The sequence below is a fragment of the Mustela nivalis genome, assembly GCF_964662115.1.
Source record: "Mustela nivalis genome assembly, chromosome: 19".
Taxonomy (NCBI): Eukaryota; Metazoa; Chordata; class Mammalia; order Carnivora; family Mustelidae; genus Mustela; species Mustela nivalis.
In genome coordinates, this window is record NC_139038.1 from 9,755,595 (window position 1) to 9,778,787 (window position 23,193).

Genomic DNA, 23,193 nt, shown 5'->3' on the forward strand with positions numbered 1-23,193 from the left:
CGAAGATTAGTTGACCATAGAGCTGAGTGTCCATTTCTGGGCTCTCTATTCTGTTCCATTTATCTGGTGTCTGTTTTTGTGCCAGTACCATACCATCTTGATGACTACAGCTTTGTAATAGAGCTTGAAGTCTGTCAACTTTGGTTTGCTTTTTCAACATTTCTCTGACTATTTGTGGTCTTTTCTGGTTCCGTATAAATTTTAGGATTATTTGTTCCATTTCTTCAAAAAAATTTGGTGGTATTTTGATAGGGATTGCATTGAAAGTGTAGATTGCTTTTGGTCGTATAAACATTTTCACAGTATTTATTCTTCCAGTCCATGAGCATAGGATGTTTTTCCATTTATTTGTGTCTTTCTCAGTTTCTTTCATGAGTACTCTATAGTTTTCTGAGTACAGATTCTTTGCCTCTTTGGTTAGGTTTATTCCTAGGGATCTTATGGTTTTGGGTGCAACTGAAAATGGGATCGAGGTTGGATTTTTTTGGATTCCACATATAATATCATGCAATATTTGTCTTTCTCTGACTTATCTCCTTTAGTGTAATGCCCTCACGGCCCATCCATGTTGTCTTAAATGGCAGGATTTCCATTTCTGATGACTAAGTAGTATTCCATGCATGCACATACCACATCTTTTTTAATCCGTCCATCCGCGGGTGGGCACTTAGGTTGTTTCCACATCTTGGCTGTTGTAAATAATGCTGTAGTAAACATGGGAGTGCAGATATCTTTCATCACTTTATTTTTTTTTAAGATTTTACTTATCTGTCAGAGAGAGAGAGAGAGCACAAGCACACAGAGTGGCAGGCAGAGGCAGAGAGAGAAGTAGGCTCCCTGCTGAGCAAGGAGTCCGATGTGGGACTCAATCCCATGACCCTGGGATCATAACCTGAGCTGAAGACAGCTGCCCAACTGACTGAGCCACCCAGGCATCCCTCTTTCAGCACTTTACCTACAGTATCTCACTGACTTCTGGCTTCCATGGTTTGAGATGACAAATCAGTTGCTAGTCTTATTGAGGATCCTTTTACTTAACAAGTTTCCTCTGACTTGCTGCTATCAAGACTCTGTCTTTATACAGTTTGATTATAAATGTGTGCATTGGTGTGCATGTCTTTGAGCTTATTTTATTTAGAGATTTTTGACTTCTTGTATGTGCCAATTCATACCTTTCACCAAATTTGGAAAGTTCTGACCATTAGTTTTTCAAATATTCTTTCTTTCTCTCTCTCTCCTCTGAGACACCCATAATGCACATTTTGGTCTTGTTGTTGTTGTACTACGGTTCTCTTGGCCTCTGTTCATTTTTTTTTTAAGATTTTATTTATTAATTGGACACAGAGAGAGATCACAAGTAGGCAGAGAGGCAAGCAGAGAGAGAGGAGGAAGCAGGCTCCCTGCTGAGCAGAGAGCCCGATGTGGGGCTCGATCCCAGCACCCTGGGATCATGACCTGAGCCGAAGGCAGAGGCTTAACCCACTGGGCCACCCAGGCACCCCGCCTCTGTTCATTTTTCTCTCTCAATCTTTTTTCTTTCTGCTCTTCAGACTGGATAATTTCAGTCAAGTTTGGTGATTCTTCTGCCTGCTCAAATATGGTCTTGAGACCATCTAATGAATGTTTTATTTCAGTTAGTGTACTTTTTAGCTCCAGAATTTCTCTTTGGTTCCTTTTTGTCTCTTTATCAGTATCCTCATTTTTCTCCTACCTCATTTCCCTTTAGTTTTTGAGCATATTTAACACTGTCCTTTTAAAAATTTTTGATAAGTCTAAGGTCTGGGCATCCTTAGGGATGATCTCTACCCATTTATTTTTGTTACTTTGAGTCAACCATACTGCCCTGTTTCTTTGCATGGTTTGTGATTGTCATTGACATATCCCTGGACATTTGTCTATTGTTGTAACTCTGGAAATCTGATATCCTCTGCCATGCTGTTTGTTGTTGATGTTGTTTGTTTTTTTTTTAAATTAAGTTATTGAAGGTTGTAATAGTCTACTTGTTTTGTGACTTTTCCAAACTATTTTTGTAGACTAAATGATTGTCATATGTGGTCACTGAAGTCTCCATCATGTTGGCTTGTGTTCAGCTAATGGTTTGGTAGAGAAGTCCTTGAATACCAGGAGCTAAATATAGAATAAAAAAACACACTTCTCCTATCCTTTTAGATTGCCTCCATGTTGTAGCATTTGAAAACAAAGAAACAAACAAACCACTTATCCAGGCCTCTACTGATCCTAGGGATCAGACCAAGGTGAAAACTTAGGGTCCTGTCAGATATATTCTGAGGACACACCTCTAAATTCTCTCTTATACATGGGTAATTACAAATGCCCTGATTTGCCAAAGAAACTCACCAGCTTTCCCTCCCATTCTTTAGGCAGTCTGTATTAGTCTGTTAGAGGGTTGCCATAACAAAATACCACAGACTTAAACATAGACAGCTTAAACATAGAAATTAATTTTTCACAGTTCTTAGATGCTGAAAATTCAAGATCAATGTGTTGGTAAGGGCCGGCTTCTCCTGAGTCATTTCTTTTTGGTTGCAGATGTCCATCTTCTTGCTGTGTTCTCACATGACCTTTCTTTGTACACAAACCTCCCTGGGGTCTCTGCTTCTTCTTCTTCTTCTCTCTCTTTTTTTTTTTAAGATTTATTTATTTACTTTAGAGAGGGGGAGAGGGAAGGGCACAACAAGAGAATCCTCAAGCAGACTCCCCATTGAGTTGGTAGCCTGACACAGGACTCAGTCCCCAGACCCTGAGATCATGCCCTGAGCCAAAACCAAGAGAAGGACCCTTAACCAACTGAGCCACCTCTACTTCTTATAAGGACATTAGTCATATTCGATTAGGGCTCCACACATGACCTCATTGAAGTTTAACTACCTTTTTAAAGAACCTATCTCTGGGGTGCCTGGGTGGCTCAGTTAGTTAAGCCTCTGCCTTCAGCTCAGGTCATGATCCCAGAGTCCTGGGATTGAGCCCCGCATCAGGCTCCCTGCTCAGCAGGGAGGCTTCTCCCTCTCCCATTCCTCCTGTTTGTGCTCACTCTCTCTCTTGTCAGGCAAATAAATAAACTCTTTAAAATTAAAAAAAAAAAAAACATCTCCAAATACAGTTACATTGAGCATTGGGTTTCAGCATAGATATTTTAGAGGAAAAAATTTCAGTCTATAACAGTGGTTCATTGTGTGTCTGAACTGTAAACTTTTCCCCAATGCATCTGTGGTGGTTTATTTTACTTGCAGTGTTTTCAAGCAATGCCCATTGCTTTTCTAGCCTGAGTGAGTTCCACGTTTGCAAAATAGAGATGAGTTCCCGCATCATTCCCTCAGGTGGCCCCCATATAGAGCAGATACACATAGTAATTTGCAAAAAAGATCTAGTGTGTTCTGTGTAGAACCAGCGACCAGGTTCCCACGCTGGGAATGTAGGTTTCTGTCTTCAAGATTGCTGCCAAGATGGGGAGTATGTGAGAGAAGAACAAGTAAAACACAAACAAACAAAAACCCACAAAGCTTTCCACCACTTTAAAATTGCTGTTTTCAGGGCACCTGGGTGGCTCAGTTGGTTAAGTGGCTACCTTCGGCTCAGGTCATGATCCCAGGATCCTGGGATCGAGCCCCACATCAGGCTCCCTGCTCAGCAGAGAGCCTGCTTCTCCCTCTCCCTCTTCCTGCTGCTCTGCCTACTTTTGGTCTCTTTCCCTCTCTCTAATAAATAAATAAAACTTTAAAAAAAGTAAAATAAAATAAAATTGCTATTTTCTTGATTCAGCATTTGCTTGGTTGATGTAAACCTCAGATGTTTTTCCAGAATTCTGATGAAGTTGGTTCTGATAATTACTACTTTTTTTGTTTGTTTTTTGTTTTGTTTTGTTTTGTTTCTATTGGGAGGATGGGAACTTGAAGCTGCCTACTCTTATGTTTTGCTTAGGTCACTCAGTTACGTCTTAAAGAGATTTAAATAATGAGGAGGAAAGGTCATAAATACCTACCTATACAGCTACCATTTCCAGTGCTCTGTATTCCTTCCGTTATGTAGATCCAGGTTTCTATCTGAGATCATATTCCTTCTGCCTGAAGGGCATCTTTTAACATTTCTTTTACTTTTAGTTTGGTAGTAATGAATTCTTTTAGCTTTTATATGTCTGAAGACTTCCTTATCTCCCCTTTTTAAAACAGTTTCACTAGGTATATCATTCTAGATTTGCAGTTTTTTCTCTCAGTACTCTAAAGGTGTTACTCTGCTGTCTTCTCCTTTGCATTGTTTCCAAGAAGATATTTTGTATTATCCTTATCTTTTTTCCCTCTATAAGTAACCTTTTTTCTCTAGCTGTCTTTAGGGTCTTATCTGTATCACTCGTTTTGAACAGTTTGGTTATTTGGGGGTACCTCACATACCCAGTCCTAAACTGTTCTCTTTGTACCTTCTTTGTCTTCTCCCTCCTATTCGTAACCTCTCCAGCCCTATTTTCTCCTCTAACTAGGGACCGATTTCTTCTCCCTATCCTCTGCAGTAGCTTGTCAACCATGCTGTTCCATTCAGCTCCATTCTAGAATGTGCAGTTGTGTAGTGGTGGTGGGGGCAGCTTCCCGTCCCAGCAATTAGACCGTTTGTATTGCCAGTGTCGATCTCCTCATGACATGGCCACTCTTCGTTAAGATGTTAATACGGTTTCTGTCTCTTCTTCCACACTGAGTTGTATTACCAAGCCCTAGTTATAGTTCTGTTTCTTGTACTTAAGATTGAGCTTCAGATATAACAATGTGTATTTTTTTATCATGTTTGGGAAGTTTGAGGCCACTGTATCGTCTTATTTTTTTCCAATCTCTATCTTTTTGAACATAGAGAATAAAATGATTTTTATTGTCCTCTGTTAATTTTAACATGTGTTCTGCGTCGGTTTTGATTGATTACTCTCCTCCCGATGAGCTGTTTCCCTGCTTGTCTATGGCCTGGTGACCTTTGTTTGGATGCCAGACACTGAATTTTACCTTACTGAGTGCTGGTCATTTTTTTAGTCTTGTACGTTCTCTTGAACTTTGTTTGGGATGTAGGTAAGATTGTTGGAAACAGTTTGATCCTTTCAGGTTTTGCTTTTATGATCTGTAAGGTAGGTCCAGAGCACTACTCAGTATGACGCTGATTATTTCCCACAACTGAGGCAGCACCTTCCTGAGTATTAGTTTTTACAGTCTGATTGGTGAGAATAAACATGATTCTTGACCGTTTGTTAGTGCCAGATCCTGTTTCTTTCAATACTTTTGGATGGTTTTTTCTTGGCATTTATAGTTTCCCTGTAAACATACACCCTTGAGTACTGTGCTAACTAGTCAAGAGAAACCTCTGTTGGTCTCTGAGAATTCTTCACAGTTTTCTCTCTGGTATTCTGTATTTTAAACTTTTGCTGTTTTGATCTCCCCAAACTCTTAGCCCTATATTTCAAGCTAGGAATTCCACTGGGCTCTTCCTCTGTTCCTTTCCTTTCTGTAACACTGCCTAGAAACTCGACAGTAAGCTGTGATGATCATAGGGCTCAGGCTGTTTGTCAATTCAGTGAACATTGTCCTTTGTTGTCTAACCTGTAGTCTTGGAAACCACTGTTTGATATATTGTTTGGTTTTTGTTGTTCTAGGTCAGAGGGTAAATCTGTTGTTCCATTATCTTCTGGAGTAAAAGCCTCTCTTTGACACATTATATGTTCATTGTAATTCATTTCAAAACTTTTTCTAAGGTCACTTGAGATTTGCTATCTGACTTTTGGATTAATTAAATTGTGTTTTTTAATTATCAAGTGTTTGGAGATTCTCCTTTTATTTCTGTTACTGATTTTCTGGTTTAATTCCATTATGCTCAGAGAATACACTTTGCTTTATATCAATTCTTTTACATTTATTAAGACTTCTCTTACAATCCAGGGTATAGTCACTATCAAACACCTTTACACATAAGTTTTCTATTTCTATCTCACCATACCCTTTCTCATGGCAGACCTGTACTTCACATGTCCCACTTCCTGCCTTCCATATCACAAATATAATAACCTTACAGTAGTATAATTACTTACCCTCCCCTCAGCCCAGCTTCTGGTGGTTATAATTACGTCTTTTCCTTCTATATTTTTTACATCTACTTATACAATGTGTCTTTATTTTTACTTCAAACAATCAATTTTTATATCATGAAAAAAGTCTTTTACCCACTTGTTTACCATGATGGTCTTCATTCCTTCATGTAGTTCCACATCTCTATCTGGTCTTAGCTCCCTTGGTCTAAAGGGCAGCCCTGGGGCGCCTGGGTGACTCAGTGAGTTAAAGCTTCTGCCTTTGGCTCAGGTCATGATCTCAGGGTCCTGGGATCGAGCCCTGCATCAGGCTCTCTGCTCGGCGGGAAGTCTGCTTCCCCTCTCTCTCTACCAACTTCTCTGCCTACTTGTGATCTCTCTCTCTCTGTCAAATAAATAAAATCTTAAAAAAAAAATAAAGAGCACGACTTTAATATTCCTTGTAGTACAGTTCTGTCAGTGATGAGTTCTCTTAGATTTCATTTATCAGGAGATGTCTTTATTTTACTCTCATTTTTGAAGGATTTTCTGCTAAACACAGAATTCTGGGATGACAAGGTTCCCCCTCCCCACCCCAGCACTTAAAAATGTTTTCATCATCCTCTAGCCTACCTTGTTTCTGATTAGAAGCTGCAGTTATTGTTTTAGGTGCTTTGCAGTTTGTTCAGCTTCATGCATCTTTAAACTGTAATTTTTCATCACATTCATGCAATTCAGACATTTTAAAAATACATCTTTCTGCCCCATCTCACTTCTCCTTGTGAGTGTCCAGTTGCATGCATGGAAGACTGTTTGATATTGCTGCAAATCCTGGAGGGTCTGTTCATTATGAGATCATTTCTGCTGATCTGCCTTTCAGGGCACTGGCTCTGTTTTTCTCTCTCCAATCTGCTAGTAAGCTTACCTAGTAAAAATTTTCAATTTTTTTAGTTTTAGTATTTGTTAGTTTCTTCCTTATAATTGCCATTTCTGGGCAGATTCCTTATCTCTGGGCAGATTCCTTATCTCTTTACTTCTTAAGACTATGCTTTCCTTTACTTCAACTATGGATCCCATTGTTTGTTTTCTTGTAGGCCTAAAGGGCTTTTTTCTTTTTTTTAAAGATTTTATTTATTCATTTGAGAGAGAGACAGTGAGAGAGAGAGCATGAGCGAGGAGAAGGTCAGAGGAAGAAGCAGACTCCCCATGGAGCTGGGAGCCCGATGCGGGACTCGATCCCGGAACTCCGGGATCATGACCTGAGCCAAAGGCAGTCATCGAACCAACTGAGCCACCCAGGCGTCCCCTAAAGGGCTTTTTATTGAATATTGTACATTGTGAACAATAGTCTGGAGTCTCTTGTTTCTCCTTGAGGCATATGGGTTCTTGTTCTAGCAGGCAGTATAATTACTGGCTAAGGACCTTACACTTGTTTATACTTGGTTTTTTGTCTTGTCTTTACACATCAGCGAAGAGCCTAGAGTGTTTCCCAAGCCCCACTAACTTGGTGATACTCAGCCTCCAAACTTGTTTCCTGTGGATCTTGTCATGGTTTGATATTAGAATTTATTAAGGCAGACCTAGAATAGGCCTTACTCTAGACTGTGGTCCTTAGCTCACGTTTTAACCTTTTTGCTGTTCCAAGTGGAGCCCAAGGATGTTAAAGATGCACTTTTTGGGGCACCTGGGTGGCTCAGTGGGTTAAAGCCTCTGCCTTCAGCTCAGCTCATGATCGCAGGGTCCTGGGATCAAGCCCCGCATCAGGCTCTCTGCTCGGCAGGGAGCCTGCTTCCCCCCTCCCTCTCTGCCTACTTGTGATCTCTTGTCTATCAAATAAATAAATAAAATCTTTTTTTTTTTTTAATAAATAAAATCTTTAAAAAAAAAAAAAAAAGATGCACTTTTTGAGATCTCTCCATTTTGGTAGGGCCATAACTCTTACCCCAGGAATGTTCTAACTCTAATATCTCTGTTCTAATCTTAACCCATTTAGTACTTTGCTTTCTAGTAAGCCTCAGGGAGCCTCTTTGTGCATATACTGCCTGGCTGCATTATTCAGAGTTCTCCGGAGAAACAGAACCAATAGGATGGATACACACACACACAATCAGGAATTGATTCATGGAATACGGAGGCTGAGAAGTCCCAAGATCTGTAGTCGACAAGCTGGGGACCCAGGAGAGCCAATGGTATAGTTTCAGTCCAAGGCCAAAGGACTAAGAAGCAAAAGAGCCGATAGTATGAGTTAGTTCCAAGTTCAAGTCTGAAAGGAGAGAGAAGATAGATGTCCCAGCTAGAAGCCAGGCAGAGAGAATTCTTACCCAGGACTTTTGTTCTATTCAGGCCTTCAGCAGATTGGTTGAGGCGTACCCACTGTGGAAGGCAATCTTCTTTACTTATTAGTTTACCAATTCAAATGTTAATCTCATCCAGAAATACTCTCATAGGCATACCCCAAAATAATCTTTAACCAAGTATCCGGGCACACTGAGGCTCAGTCAAGTTGAGACATAAAATGAATCATCATGCCAGCCTTCAGCCACAGAATTTTAGGGGATTCACACACAGACCTCTGCACCTCCCTGTGGCATGACACCTTCCTTTCCACTGCTCTGCCCAGTGGTTTCCAGTGGTTTCATCTATCAAGTCTAGTTTTGCCTCCTCAGCCCTGTGGGATCTCCCTGCTCTGCTCATACTCTAGCTGTCTGCACTACACTTGGGAAATTGTCTCTGCTTAGAGGAACTCGGTGATTTTCGGCGCTTGCTTTATGAGTTTCCTCTCAGGGATCAGTCTTGCACTTCCTGTTGTCTGAAAGTAGTTGCTTCATAAATTTTGTCCATTTTCTTAGTTGTTCATGGCGGGAGAACTAGCCTGGAATCACTTAATTATGGCTGGGAAGGTGGTTAATTTTCAGTTGCTTTTATAGTATTTCATTATATAAATTATGCCACTGTTCCTCCATTCTTGGTTGGTAGACATTAGACATTTAGGTGTGTTCAAATTGTCAATACAAATGATGCTGCAATGACGGTCTTTGTACCCAAAAATGGAATTGCAAGGTTATAAGGTACCTATTTCTTCAGTCTTATTAGATATTGTCATGTTGCTTTCCAAATTGTAGTTTTACATATCTACAAACAGCACAGCATTCCATTTGTTCCACATCCTTCCAAAATTTAATCTTGTTGAACTATTAAATTTTTCTACTTCTGCAAAGGGAATGCAAAATGGTTTCTTGTTACTTCAGTAAAGATTTCCTAGATTACTGAAGTATTTACAGATATACATGTACATATGTATTATTATTGGCCATTTGGGTTTCCTTTTCAGTAAATTACATTTTTATATCACTTGTCCTTTTTTTACAGTTGAGTCTTTTTGTAGTGATTCTTAGGAGTTCCTTATAAATTCTAGTTCCTTGGTTTTTAAATGAGTTATATGAGGTTTTTTTGGTTTGTATTAGTTGTTTCTTAGCAGTCTTAGCTTGTCTTTTAGCATCTATGTTCTTTTCCCATACAGAAGTGTTAAATTTTAATGCAGTCATATTTATATTTTACTAAATGATTGGCAGGTTTGTGTGTCCATTTCTTCAACCTCTAAACAGTGGGGTGTCCTGAGGCTCAAGTCTCACCTCTCCATCTGTATTAATTCCCAAGTAATCTTAGTGTCATGGCATGTGTACACTGATGGCTTTTATGTCTGGCTCTTCCTCTGAATATCAGTAATATATGATAATTTGCTGAGCTAGATACTTTCTTCTTCCTTATCCAGATTCCTTGAATGGGAATTTTGCACTCACTGCCTCTACTTCCTGGTTTTCCATTCACAATTTAACTCACTGGACTGTGGCTCTTGTCCAGCTCTTCAACTGCTACTGCAGAGATCTATTCCTAAGTAACACAGCCCATCCCATTTTCTTTTCAAATGAAGTCTTTCATGAAATCAAACAGAGAGAAGCAAAATTACACTTGCAATGGGTTGGGGAGAACTACCTGCCTTTCTCATCTCTTTAGGTTCCTCTAGAGGCCTCTGTACTGAGCCGTGCCTATCTTTCTAACCTCTCTATTCCCTCAAACCTCCTAATCTCCAGCCAGACTCCTTTCCATCTCTGTGCTTCTGCACAGTGCCTTGATTTTAGCCCAGTTCTTGTTGGCTCAAGAAACCTCCAAGCCTGTCTTCTCCTTTATCATTCCCTCTCTTTTCTGTTCCTCTGTTATCATGCTGGCCACAGTGACTAGCTTTCTGCTTACACATCTTTCTTCTCCACTAGAGATCAGAGACCCTGTCTTTTCATGTCTGTTGGCAGTGGAGTGAATGAATGGCCTAGGAAGCTGAGCTAGATCAAAATCTGAATTGGGAGACCTCCAAGACTTTTTTTTTAGATGGTTTTATTAAGATAAAATTCACAGACCATAGAATTCACAGGGTTGTGCAACCCCACCATAATCTAATTCTAAGACATTTTTTGTCCCCCCACAAAGAAAACCCTACCCTTTAGCAGTCATTCTCCATTTTCCCACCCCCAACATGCTCCCCAGCCCTTGTCAACCACCCATCTACTTTCCCAGACCATATTTAACATCGTTAAATTGATCACAAATCCTCAAAATCTACCCGATTCTGAACCATGATGTGAAATTTGGTAGGTAACTGTCCCACTTAACCAATTTGTACGGAAGGAAATCAAACTTAGCTTGCAGCTTCAGGCTTGATCCGCAGTCTCTGACACTACTAGCCTGCTTGATCCGGAGTTTATTAGAATTAGATCCACATTTAACAAGGGTGGCTGGTCTGGGCTGGCCTGGCTTTTCTCTGTTGCTGTGCGTGTAAACCCCCTTTGGCCGAAACAGGGCAGCTGAAAAACTCACCACCTCTGGTAGCAGTCGTGAAAAAGGTGCCGGGTGACCACCCCTTCCGGGGAGTTCTGCCCTCTAGAAAACAACAGGGATCGAGCATTACGTGAGCGGTCTCTTTCGAGAGCTTTTATTTTTAACGCGACTCTTCTACCGGGTCACCTCGGGGTGGGTGCCGCTCGGTGGGCGCGCAGAAGCCCCCGGAAGACTACCTCGCAGCTTCTGGAGGCCGCAGTTGCAGAGCGGGGTCCGGTCTAGCGCGTTGCCAGGCAGCTGCGGCGTTGCCCGGGGCGGCCGCGCGTACGAGTCGCCTGCGCAGTGACGCAACCGGCGCGCGGTGACGCGGCGCGCGGCGCGGTGCACGCTGGGATATTTAAGTCTTCTCCGCGGCGCGGAGCCGCGATGTCTCCGGCGGCAGCGGCGGCTGGCGGAGGCGAGCGGCGGCGGCCGATAGCAAGCGTCAGGGACGGCCGGGGCCGGGGCGGGGGCTGCGGGGGCCGGGGCGGGGCGGCGCTCCTCGGCCTGTCGCTGTTCGGCCTCGTGCTGTACCTGGTGCCGGCGGCGGCGGCGCTGGCCTGGCTGGCCGTGGGGGCCACCGCGGCCTGGTGGGGACTGAGCCGCGAGCCCCGCGGTTCGCGCGCCCTCTCCTCGCTCGTTCGGAACGCGCGGCGCCAGCGGACCCTGCACGCCTCGCCTCCAGCCAAGTCAGCGGTGAACGGAAACCTCCTAGAGCCGCGGACCCTGCTCGAAGGACCCGACCCCGCCGAACTGCTCCTCATGGGCAGTTACCTGGGCAAGCCCGGCCCCCCGCAGCCTGCCCCCGCCCCGGAGGCCAGGGACCTGCTGGAGAGGCCTGGCCGCCGCCGCACTCCCGCCCGCGCCGCGCCGCCCGCGCACTCGGCCCATCGTGTGCATCACGTTCACCCCTCTCCCCCCACTCCTCTTCTTCGATCGTCTAGGAGGCCTTCCCACCGGTAAGATCCGCTCAACTTCCCCACACCCTCCGTTCTCTCGACCGGCTTTGAATGGAGAGCTTGACTTTTAAATCCGATTTTCTCTTTCATCAAGTCAAAAGTGGATTCTGTGTCGCTTTGTCCTCTTGAAACACCTTGCTGTATGTCCACCGTCCGCTGCCTTGGAATAAGATGTGATGCCAGAGCTCTTCCCTTTTTAACAGTTTTTAAAACTGAATTTTAATATAGCCTTTCGAAAAACACTTGATAAGCTACTAAAATGTCCCTACTTCTGGTGAAAATACCTTGATCTTTCTAGAGTAGTTATAATAGTGTGTTTTGCTGTATTTTTTTCTTTGAACCAATAAGAGCAATTAGGTCAGTTAGCGGAGCTCAAAGAGGTGTTCCCAGAAGACCCCTCTTTAATAAAACTTGATTGATAAAGATCCAATTAAAAGGGCATTTACATTTTATCCCAATAGCTGATCATTACAAGAGAATATAAAACTTTGGTGAAAATATTAGATTATCGATTAGTACATTTAGTTGAAAGATGAACTTAGGTGTCAAAATGTTTGACTTTCGGTGTTTATTACTTGTGACTCAGCATAAAAGATTGAAAAGATCTACAAATCCTTGAAGAGTCCCTCCTTGCATGTCCTAACACACACTTATCTTTCACTGCACCTTTTTTTTTTTTTTTTTCCCCTCGTGTGGGCAAGGTTTTCAACTTTCCTCTCAATTGTTGAAGTCCATTGTAGGGACAGCTGCTGAGCAGCTGCCACTTTCCATCCTTAGATGGAATGGGGGAGCATTGCCATAAAAATGCTGTGTTTTTTTGTGGCTCAAAAAGCAGTTTAAAGGGGCGCCTGGATGGCTCAGTGGATTAAGGGTTAAGCTTCTGCCTTTGGCTCAGGTCATGATCTCAGGGTCTGGGGATTGAGCCCCACATCAGCCTCTCTGCTCAGCAGGGAGCCTGCTTCCCCCCCCCCTCTGCCTGCCCCTCTGCCTACTTGTGATCACTCTTTCTCTCAGATAAATAAATAAAACCTTAAAAAAAAAAAAGTTTAAGGGGCGCCTGGGTGGCTCAGTCAGTTGAGCATGCAGCGCTTGGTTTAGGCTCAGGTTGTGATCTCAGGTTTGTGAGAGGAAGTCCTGCATCAGGCTCTGTGCACTTAGGGCGGTCCTCTTTTTCTGCCCCTCCCCTGGGTGTGCTCAGTTTCTCTAAATAGATAAATAAAACCTTTTTAAATTTTTTTAAGTGGTTTAAGCTCTCTGGAAGATAACTGAACCCACGTGATTCTCCAGCAATTTACATTTCTGCCATTCCTTCAAGCTTTTTTGGTTCTATAATATGTCTCCTGTTCTCCATAGGGATTGTGGGACTTTATCAAATCGCTTTATGATAACACCTCGAAGACGCTATCCAATCCAACAGGCCCAGTATTCCCTTCTGGGCGTACTTCCTACAGTGTGCTGGAATGGTTATCACAAGAAGACTGTGCTGTCTGCTCGTAATTCCAAAATGGTGTGCAGCCCAGTGACAGTGAGGATTGCTCCTCCGGATAATAAACGAACTCGTTCACCATTGTGAGTGTTACTACTGGCAGACTAAACCCCTGTTTATTTTCACCTGTTTTTCCACAGCTGTTCTCTGACAAAACAACTATAAAGCAAAAAAGGGAAGAAGTGCTTATTTGAATGAGAAATCCCTGACTCTAGTCCTTGAACATCGTTTTGTTTTATTTTGGTCTTAGATTGTAGCTGTAGTTCTAAGGGCAGTTTCTGTCAGTGTATACTTTTCCTTATTAGTTAGCTTCTGATTTCCAGTGACTGAAGTCTGTGCTATATGGCGTAGTTATTAACATAGTTTAATACCAGAATCTTGTTTTTCATTATAGACCAGAGCAGACAATCAACTCAACACTATCCTCACCATCAGGTAATGCCCCAGACCCATGTGCGAAGGAGACCGTACTAAGTGCCCTCAAGGAGAGGAAGAAAAGGACCGTGGAGGAGGAAGACCAAATATTTTCTGATAGCCAGGAAAATAAAAGAAGGTAACAGGCCCCGCAGAGTACTAAACAGGCCTCTGACACAGACTCCTGTAATTTGTTGAAATACTGATCCTGCCCAAAAAGAAACAGAGGCCACACCTCCATAGTTTGTGAGCCTCAGTAGGTGCCCTTCTTTGGATTCTATAGAAGAGCTTGGTAACAAGGGCTTGGATGCTGTTAACATCCTAATGTACAGGTTAAATGTTATAACTTACCTTTCCCATGAGTATTAGAGATTAGGTGACAGCTATTAGCCATGTCAGCCTCATACTTTTGATACAAATGTGCTAAATTTTATTTTTTTTTTTAGAGAGAATGCTAAAAATCTTCCCTTCACTAACTTATGTTACTCAGTTATTTGGGTAACCATCATTCAGATGTCATAGTGGTGCCAAAGGAACTGCTTGGGGAGGAAAAGTCACAACTGGAATATGGTAGATTTATCAGTAATGAGAGTAAAACCAATTCCATTATTTGGTTCCTGATACTTTAATGAAAATGGCATAAGCAGTCTGTGTCCTGGGTGGTGGGGAGAGCGGAGGGGAAGTCACTAGGTGTGACAGCTGCTTTCCAAGACTCAGTTAAGGGTTTCACTCATCTTTCAGTTTGGCAGACTGAGCACCTAGTGTGTGCCTGGGCCTATTCAGTACTGTGGATAGAGCAGTGAGTAAGACAGAGGCCCTATGGGACTTGGATAATAAAATAAGGAATTCTAGATTGTATGTGTATAGAAGTAAAAAAAAGAAAAGAAGAAACACAACAGGACAATAAACAGACTAATGAGAGGGGGTTTCTTCGTGTTTGTTGCTCCAGGAAGCACTCTGAGGAGACCATGGACCCCACACTCATTAAATACAACCATTACCTAAGCCAGACCATTCACATCCTACCAAGTTGGCCCTCTTTGGTACTACCAATGCAGAGTTAGTTGGGGAGACATTAATAAATAGAAGTGTTTTTATGTGACTCAGGAAGATCTAAGGATCCGTACAGGTGGTTTTTAAGTGAGCACTGTGAACCGATGTCCGCAAGCTAAGCAGGGGTGGCCAGGAGCGGGGGATGTGGAGGTCGGAGAGGGAATCTTAGTCATTCTTACGGTCCAGATGAGTCTCTCATACTCTCCAAGGTTAAAATATTTCTTGACTCCAGTGACCCTGTAACTGAGGATTCTGTATCATTTCTCTCACACTTGGAGTAGGCAGTGATCCTGGGTGCCATGCATAGGCCCTTATGTGTGATATGTGAAGTTTTTCCCTAACAGACTTGCCATATTAACGTCCAGAGCACTATGGGATGTGTGGGTTAGTTTCTAAAAATGTTTCTGTTTTTTGTTTTTTATATGTGGCTGGTAGGGTATTAAGTTTGTGATTGTTACACTTTGGAGAGAAGTTAGCAAATAATACACCTGAATAAGTTCAAAAGGTCTTGAAGCATTTTTGTACTCTAATTATTATTAGGACGGTCTTAGAATGAATCTACCTTTTAGGATCTTTAGGGTTTGAAGCAACCTTTTTCTTGTCTAGCCATTTCTGCAGGCCACAGAAATACTTTAAGGTTCCAGGAGTATGAGAGCATGCTCTAAGAAAAAAAAAAGTTCATTTAATTGAGGGTTTTTTAATTTGTCACAGGCGCCACGATAGCAGTGGGAGTGGACATTCAGCATTTGAGCCCCTGGTGGCCAATGGAGTCCCTGCTTCTTTTGTGCCTAAGTAAGTGAGAATCCATCTGAATGAGGTAGATGGGGGAAGGGCATCGTGAGAGCTGTTGTCCTATAGATTTTCCTCCGTGTGTTTGTATTGCTTTATTAGTCCAGGTTCAGATCTTTGACATCAGAGAAGAACATTTTGAGTAATGTCCCACAATAACCATCTTCTAATTTCTTTTAATATTTTTTCATTAATATGGATAAAAATATGGTAAGGGTAAGAGAATTTGTATATGTATCTAATAACCGTGTATAAAAACAGGTTTGTGCGATGGTTAAAGTGCAGCAGTATGAAATGTAAGATAAATGTTAAGTTGGTACATTTGAGTTTAAATACATTTAGGGTTTGGATGAAAGGGAAAGTGTCTTGGAAGTCTGTGTGAAAAGACTTAAGGTAACTTACATGCTTATTGAGTCAGGAGTGTGCCAAAAGAGCTGGTGTGCTCCCAGCCTGTGCTGGTAGCAGAACAAAGACCAGAATGGGGCAGGCGGGGGGTCCTTCTGTCCTCGCTTGTGCCCTCGTTGTCTGTGCAGTGTTGTGCTTGGTTCGATGGCTGGCGCTGTAAGGGACAACAAACAACCTGACGTTCATTCCGAGTGAAGCAACTGTAAGATGTTACAGGGTGGTGACCGTGTACGAGTGGGCTTGGAGGGTATACGGTATTAACCAAGAGAGAGAAGTCTCCAGGGGAATGAGGAAATGAGGGGGGAGGGATAATGGTTACCAAAAACCATTGCAAGAGCTTCATGCAGCCTTAACCAGTTGCATGAAGAAAAGGCTAACATTTGTTTGGTTTAGACCCATAGGTGGAAGTTAGAGGAAATACATTTTCATCCAGTGTAAGAATCTGTGGTTGATGGTCCTCACTGTAGGAGAAAGTGAGTTGTCTACATTGTAACAAAGGTTGGAGGACTTCTACAGGAAAGATTGTTTAGGTTGGAAGCTTAGAAAAATTGGTTGGTTCCTCTTAACTCTGATTTTTCTAGTAGGTTTATTGAGGTACAATTGACTTTATAAAAAACTGCCTTTTTAAAGTGTACAGTCTAGATAAGTTCTGTCATGTATACACCTGTTAAATCATTGCCATAGCAAAAGTAATAAACCTAACAGTCACCTCAGAGTTGCCCCATGCCCCTTAGTAACACCTTCCTGCAGTCCTGCCCCTAGCCCCAGGCATCCACTGATGTGCTTTTTGTCATTGTAGATTAGTGTGAGGGTTTTTTTTCCTAGAATATTGTGTAAGTGGAGTCATGCATTTAATTTCTTAAATACATTTAAATATTTAGCTTTCCCTTCCTGACTTTGTCTGAGATATTGAGCTGAAGTGGTAGCAATAGCATTAAGAGCTTTATCCTTTTTAATTAAGTTTATTTAAGAAATATCTTGCGACCATGGATGAAGGCTTTAAAGAATGCTGCCTTCAATGACACATTCACTGTCTTTTTCTCTTTTCTCTTTTGTCAGACCTGGCTCTCTGAAGAGAGGTCTTAATTCCCAGAGCTCCGATGACCACTCGAATAAGAGATCTCGCACCTCTTCCGTGAGCTCCTTGACAAGCACATACACAGGTGGCATCCCTAGCTCCAGCCGCAATGCCATTACCAGTTCTTACAGTTCGACTCGAGGTTTCTCTCAGGTACGTTCTTCTTGTGATGTGGGAGAAGGATGTTCCGAGCATTAACTGATGAGCCTGTGTTTACTAACCACGTTCCACCTCTCAGATACTGGGATGAGCTCTGAGCTAACAGAAGATGCAAACCCTGGAGTGATAACTTAGACTCAGGGAATGGGATAGAAAGCCCAGAAAGTAACCCGGAGCAGGTGGGGACAGCGGATACAAAACAGCCAGGATTGCAGATAAATGGTCAAGAAATGAGTAATTCAATAAATGGTATTAATTTGATCGAAAAGATAGATTCAGTCCGATTGCACTGGATCATAAAAAAAATTCATCCTGTCATCATTGAGAATTGAAAGTTTTTAAAATATTGTAAATTTTTAAAAATTCTTTTGTAGAAAAAATGGCAGTTCTTTCTTAGAAAGAGGATATAGTATGGCCTAGGAACAAACAGAGCAAGCTTTGCTGCCAGACAGACTTGGATTCAGATTTTGGCTTTGACACTTAGTAGCTTATAGGGCCTCAGGCTGGTACATCACTTCAACTTTCCTTTTCTCATTTCCCAAGGATTATTATAAAGATTGAAGGTAATGCTTGAAAAGATAGTCCTTATAATGCATGTTAGTAAGTGGTACCCTATATATAGTAGCAAAGAAAAAAAAAAATTCACGGAGGAAGAGATTTGAGGGGAGAAAACTTGAGATAAGGTAATCCAAAAGGCTTTTACAATAACATGAACGAAAGTTGAAGGCCTGAGCCCGACCAGTGGGAACAACCACCACAGCAGGCAGACTGAGAATAATTCTGAAGGGCTCTAGGATTTTCAGAATGGTGAGTGAGTACTGGCTTCATCTTCAAGTCACTGGTGGCATTAGCCCCTAACAAGAGTCGGCCTGACCTTTGAAGCTTTGAGGCCAGACACTGACTTCTCTGTAGTTATGAAGGTCCTAGATGGCGTCGTTTTCCAGAATAGGCTCTTTCTTTCGAAATTTTGTTTGGCCTTGTCCCCTTCGTGAGTGATTTTAGCTAGATCTTCTGGATGACCTCCAGCTTCTACATCTCCCTTGTTGTAGGGACGGCTTCTTCCCAAAACCTCTCACTGCGTCAGCCTCTGCTAGCTCCTCCTCAGCTCTCCGCTTTCGTGGAATTGAGGAGTGAGGCCTTGCTCTGGTTTAGGCTTTGGCTTAAGGCGATGGTGTGGCTGGTTTGATCTTCTCCCCAGACCACTCAGACTTTCTCCATGTCAATAATAAGGCCTTCTCACTTTCTTACCACTCATCGTGTTCGTTAGGGTAATACTTTTCATTTCCTTCGAGAACTTTTCCTTTGCATTCACAGCCGGGCTGTTGGGTGCAAGAAGCCTGGCATTCAGCGTGTCTCAGCTTTTGATCTGCCTTCCTTACTAAGCTTGTTCATTTGTAGCTTTTGATTTAAAGTGTGAGACATGCGACTCTTTCCTTCAGCTGAACAATTAAGAGGCCACTGTAGGGTTGTTAACTGGTGTCATTGCAAGACTGTAGTAGCTTGGCGCATAGGGAGGCTGGGAGAGAGAGACGGGACCACTGCCGGTTAACGGGGCGGTCAGAGCACGCGCACTTGTTTAAGTCAGCTGCCGTATAAGGGTGTGGTTTGTGGCTTCACTGTTAGAAAAGTAGCATCAAAGATCACGTCACCGTCACGAAGGGAGTAATGAAAAGTTGGAAATACCACAACACATAACCGAAATGTGAGATAGAGACGTGAAGTGAGCGCATGCTGTTAGGAAAATGGCATCAGTAGACTTGGCTTGAAGTAGATTTGCTACAGACCCTCAGTTTGTTAAAAACAAAATTTACAAAGTGCAGTAAAACTTGAAGTACAACTGTGCTCATCTGTTCTTAACAATGTGGTTTTATTAGGTCAGATTTCAGGTGTACACGACAGGAAAGGGAGGGAACTCATGGATCGCCCTCTAGCTTCACTGGTTAGTTACCAGCATTCTGTCTGTCTTGTTCCCTCAGTCTGCCCCCACACGGTGTTTGTCCTTGTGTTTTATAGCAAATTACAAACCTCTCGTTTCATCTATAGGACTTCAGTGTATTTTAAAACTTTTTGTAAACATTAATAACCAGGGTGGCATTATTCCTCTTAAACAATAGTAATTCCTTAATATTTGTTTTGGGGGTTTTTCTTTTAATTCATTTGAGAGAGAGACAGTACTAGCAGGGGAGAAGCAGACTCCCTGCTCAGCTGGGAGCCCGACATGGGGCTCGATCCCCGGACCCAGAGATTATAACCCTAGCCGAAGGCAGATGCCCAACCATCTGAGGCACCCAGGTGCCCCTCCTTAATATTCGTTAATATCTCCCTGTATTCAGATTGCCTGTTATCCCAAACGATCTTATTATAGTTCCTTTGTTTGAGTGAGGGACTAAACATCAATTCTTTCCATTTGGTTCCTATGTCTCTTAGACTCTTTCAATCTATACTACTACTATTTTTTTCTTCCTTTGAAAAAACTGGATCATTCTGTAGAATTTCCCACATTCTAGGTTGTTTCCATCGTCATGGCATCATTTTAACATGTACATGATCCCGTATGTTCCATATAAATGGGAAGTTCAGTCCTGAGGCTTGATTAGGTTCAAGTTCAGTTATTTTGCCAGAACATTGCATACCTATGATTGCATCACAGCAGGAGCACATGAGGTCCGGCTGCCTCCATCTTGTGAGGTTGGTAATGATCCCTGGGCTCAGCAGTTTAAGTCAGATTCTTCTGTTGTAATTTTTCTGTTTTCTCTCTCTCTCTTTTTTTTTTTTTAAGGTTTTATTCATTCATTTGACAGAGATCACAAGCAGGCAGTGCGGGGTGGGAAGCAGGCTCCCCACTGAGCAGAGAGCCCAATGTGGGGCCCTATCCCAGGACCCTGAGATCAAGACCTGAGCTGAAGACAGAGGCTTTAACCCACTGAGCCACCCAGGCGCCCCGGTTTTTCCGTTTTTTATTTGATGATTTTAGCAGCCATTTATCATCTTTCTAGGTCCATGGTTTTACTGGGTTACAAAATGGTAATAATCTATCCTGTCATTTCCTCTGCATTTATTAACTGAAACTCTGTACAGAAGAATATGCCCTACCTGTGGGAGTGACTGGATAATGAGAAGGCGCTGATGCCAGAGTCAACTCCGGAAGTGACCAGTGAGGTTTTTGCTCTTGTGATTATCTTTAAGAACCTCTGAATTTGTATAGACCTATCACTTTGAGGCACAAAGTTTTCCACCTTTGGCAAGTGGGAGCCCTTTAAAATTGGCTCCTGTATCCTTTTGTTTTGACCCAGGTAGTTTTTGATAAATAACTTTGTTGCTCTTTAGCTTTAAAAAAAAAAAATTATCTTGTACATTTCCAACTGAAATTGAAGGTGGCTATTTGTTCAAGTGACCTTGGTTTTTTTTTCAGTTGGAAATGATCTTTGTAGACTACAGTGAATTCTAGGGAGTTAAGATTACCCACATCTCTAGAAAGAGAAAACTCTAGTCATTAGTTCGTATTGATATTTCAAGTTTAGATTTAGGATACAGAACTTTTTACATAATTTCTTTGATTTTACATTTTTGTTTTAAGATTTCATTTCTTTCAGAGAAGGTGCCAGCAGGGGGAGGGGCAGAGGGAGAGAGAGAATCTTGAGTAGACACTGCACTGAGTGCAAAGCCCGATGTGGAGCTCCATCTCACCACCCCGAAATCATGACCTCTGCTGAAATCAAGAGCTTTACACTTAACCAACTGAACCATTCTGGTGCCCCTCGTTTTTAGGTATTCTTACACAAAAAGTGTTGCTTCATAACCACTTATTTGACTGGCCCCAGTAAACAAATTTGAAAATAATGGTATCAGTGCATTATAAACAGTAAAATTACGAACCGGCTTAAGAATTATTTTTGAGGGCGCCTGGGTGGGTCAGCTGTTAGGTGTCTGCCTTCAGCTGAGGTCATGATCCTAGGGTCCTGGGATTGAGTCCCACATTGGGCTCCCTCCTTGGTGGGAAGCCTGTTTCTCCCTCTCCCCCTGCTTGTGTTCCTTCTCTCTCTCTCTATCTGTGTCAAATAAATAAATCTTTTTTTTAAAAAAAGGAATTTTTTTTTTTAAGATTTTATTTATTTATTTGACAGACAGAGATCACAAGTAGGCAGAGAGGCAGGCAGAGAGAGAGGAGGAAACAGGTTCCCTGCTGAGCAGAAAGCCTGATGAGGGGCTCCATCCCAGGCCCCTGGGATCATGACCTGAGCCTAAGGCAGAGGCTTTAACCCACTGAACCACCCAGGTGCCCCATAAAAAAAGGAATTATTTTTGATACAGTCAAAATAACGTGTTTTAGGTTGACATGAATTCACTGTTCTCAGTTGGGTATACCACCAACTTGATATACATTAAGATCTATCTGTCCACTATATTTTAATGTTTTGGGGTTTTCTTTTTCTTTAAATAGTTTGTTTTTAAGTATGTAAAATAAAATACTTTAATTGTTCCAAAGAAAAGGGGTACATGGCTGTTTTGGTCAGTGTATAATGTGACTCTTGATCTTAATGTGAGTTCCAAGCCCACACTGGGTGTAGAGATTACTTTAAAATAAAATCTGTTAAAAAGAAAAATTGTATAACTAAAACCGTAAAAAAAAAAGTTGTGCCGGGGCACCTGGATGGCTTGGTTGGATAAGCACCTGACTTGATGTCAGCTGGTCTTGATCTGAGGGTTGTGACTTCAAGCCCCACTTTGGGCTCCCTGCCCGGCATGGAGCCTCCATTTTAAAAAATAAGAATAAATAATGTAAGTGAACAAATGTAAATGAATATAAGTAAAATAAAAATTGTTCCAAAGAGAACATATGAGAAAAAAAATATACTCAGAGAAGTCCACAATTTCAGCCTCTTTCTACTCCACATTGTTCCCTTCCTATTTTTAATTACTTTTCAGTTGTCCTTCCACTGTCTTTTTTTCTTAAAACTCTAAACAGATCAATGTCTGTGTGAGGCAGCAGGACGTACAAGTTTGAGGCTCGCTTCATCTTTCCTGTATAGTAACTGCAGTTACTCCTGTCCTCTGTTGATCAACACTGGGCTTTTTCCGTTTTCTGCTGTGACCTTGTCCTGCAGAGAATGCCTTAATTCCTATCTTTTCCCTCTATGGCCATTACACTTCTTGGATAGATTGCCTGAAATACAGATTTCCCTGGCCAGCAGTTAGATGCGTATACGGTTTAGCTAGATACTGTTAAATTCCCTCCTCAGAGGATGTACCGTTGGCATTCCCGTTAGCATCATACGACTGACCGCCGCCACACCAGTAGATCAGGTTGTCATGGCTTTGGGTTTTTACGAGCTAGGTGAGGAGCAGTGTGTGTGTGTGTGTGTGTGTGTGTGTGTGTGTGTGTGTGTGTGATTTTATTTGTTTATTTGGAGAGCATGTGCACACGGGGGGTTGGGGAGCAGAGGGGGAGAGAGAAAATCTCAAGCAGACTCTGGCAAGCACAGAGCCTGATGCAGGGCGGGATTCCATGACCTGAGCTGAGATTGAGTCAGACGTTTAAGCCACTGAGCCCCCCAGGCGCCCCATATTTGTGTCTCTTCAGAGTGAGTTGGGGCCGATTTTCATATATTCGAGAAACATATTCCAAATGAACTAAAGATTTAGATGTGAAATAAAAACCATAAAAGTATTTGCAAAAACGGGCTTCTTGTGCGTTGCTGATGGGAGTGTCCATTGGTACAATCCCCTGGAGAGCAGTGTGGCAGTAAGTACCAGTATTAGCGATGCATGGGCCCTTGCGATGCATGTGCCTTTTGACCCAGCAGGTCTGCTCCTTATGAATTAATTCTGTACATACCCTCAGAAGCATACACGAGGATGTTGGCTGTAACATTTTAATAATAGAAACTCGGACACCATGTAAATGTACCTTTTCAGGGGGCTGGTTGACAGT

At 42.3% G+C, this 23,193-nt stretch overlaps 1 protein-coding gene and 1 long non-coding RNA gene across 3 annotated transcripts in view; one reads left to right on the plus strand and one right to left on the minus strand.

The window, feature by feature from the left end:
- LOC309853960 (nuclear envelope pore membrane protein POM 121-like) overlaps positions 1-23,193 on the plus strand; it is a 58,057-nt gene that overhangs the window by 17,915 nt on the left and 16,949 nt on the right. Inside the window, exons 1-5 of one of the 2 annotated variants that reach the window (XM_082712552.1) lie at positions 11,261-11,877; positions 13,231-13,446; positions 13,758-13,916; positions 15,542-15,622; positions 17,084-17,255. In XM_082712552.1, coding sequence (XP_082568678.1) covers positions 11,306-11,877; positions 13,231-13,446; positions 13,758-13,916; positions 15,542-15,622; positions 17,084-17,255 — 1,200 coding nt within the window. In that variant the 5' untranslated portion in view covers positions 11,261-11,305. Of the gene's footprint in view, positions 1-11,260; positions 11,878-13,230; positions 13,447-13,757; positions 13,917-15,541; positions 15,623-17,083; positions 17,256-23,193 lie in introns of those variants that run through there. The other variant, XM_082712553.1, reaches the window with a different exon arrangement.
- Positions 10,752-11,250, minus strand: LOC309853979. The gene is made up of 2 exons (XR_014306032.1): positions 11,116-11,250; positions 10,752-10,981 (listed from the first exon to the last, which is right to left on the minus strand). It is a non-coding gene; the product is annotated as an uncharacterized lncRNA (long non-coding RNA).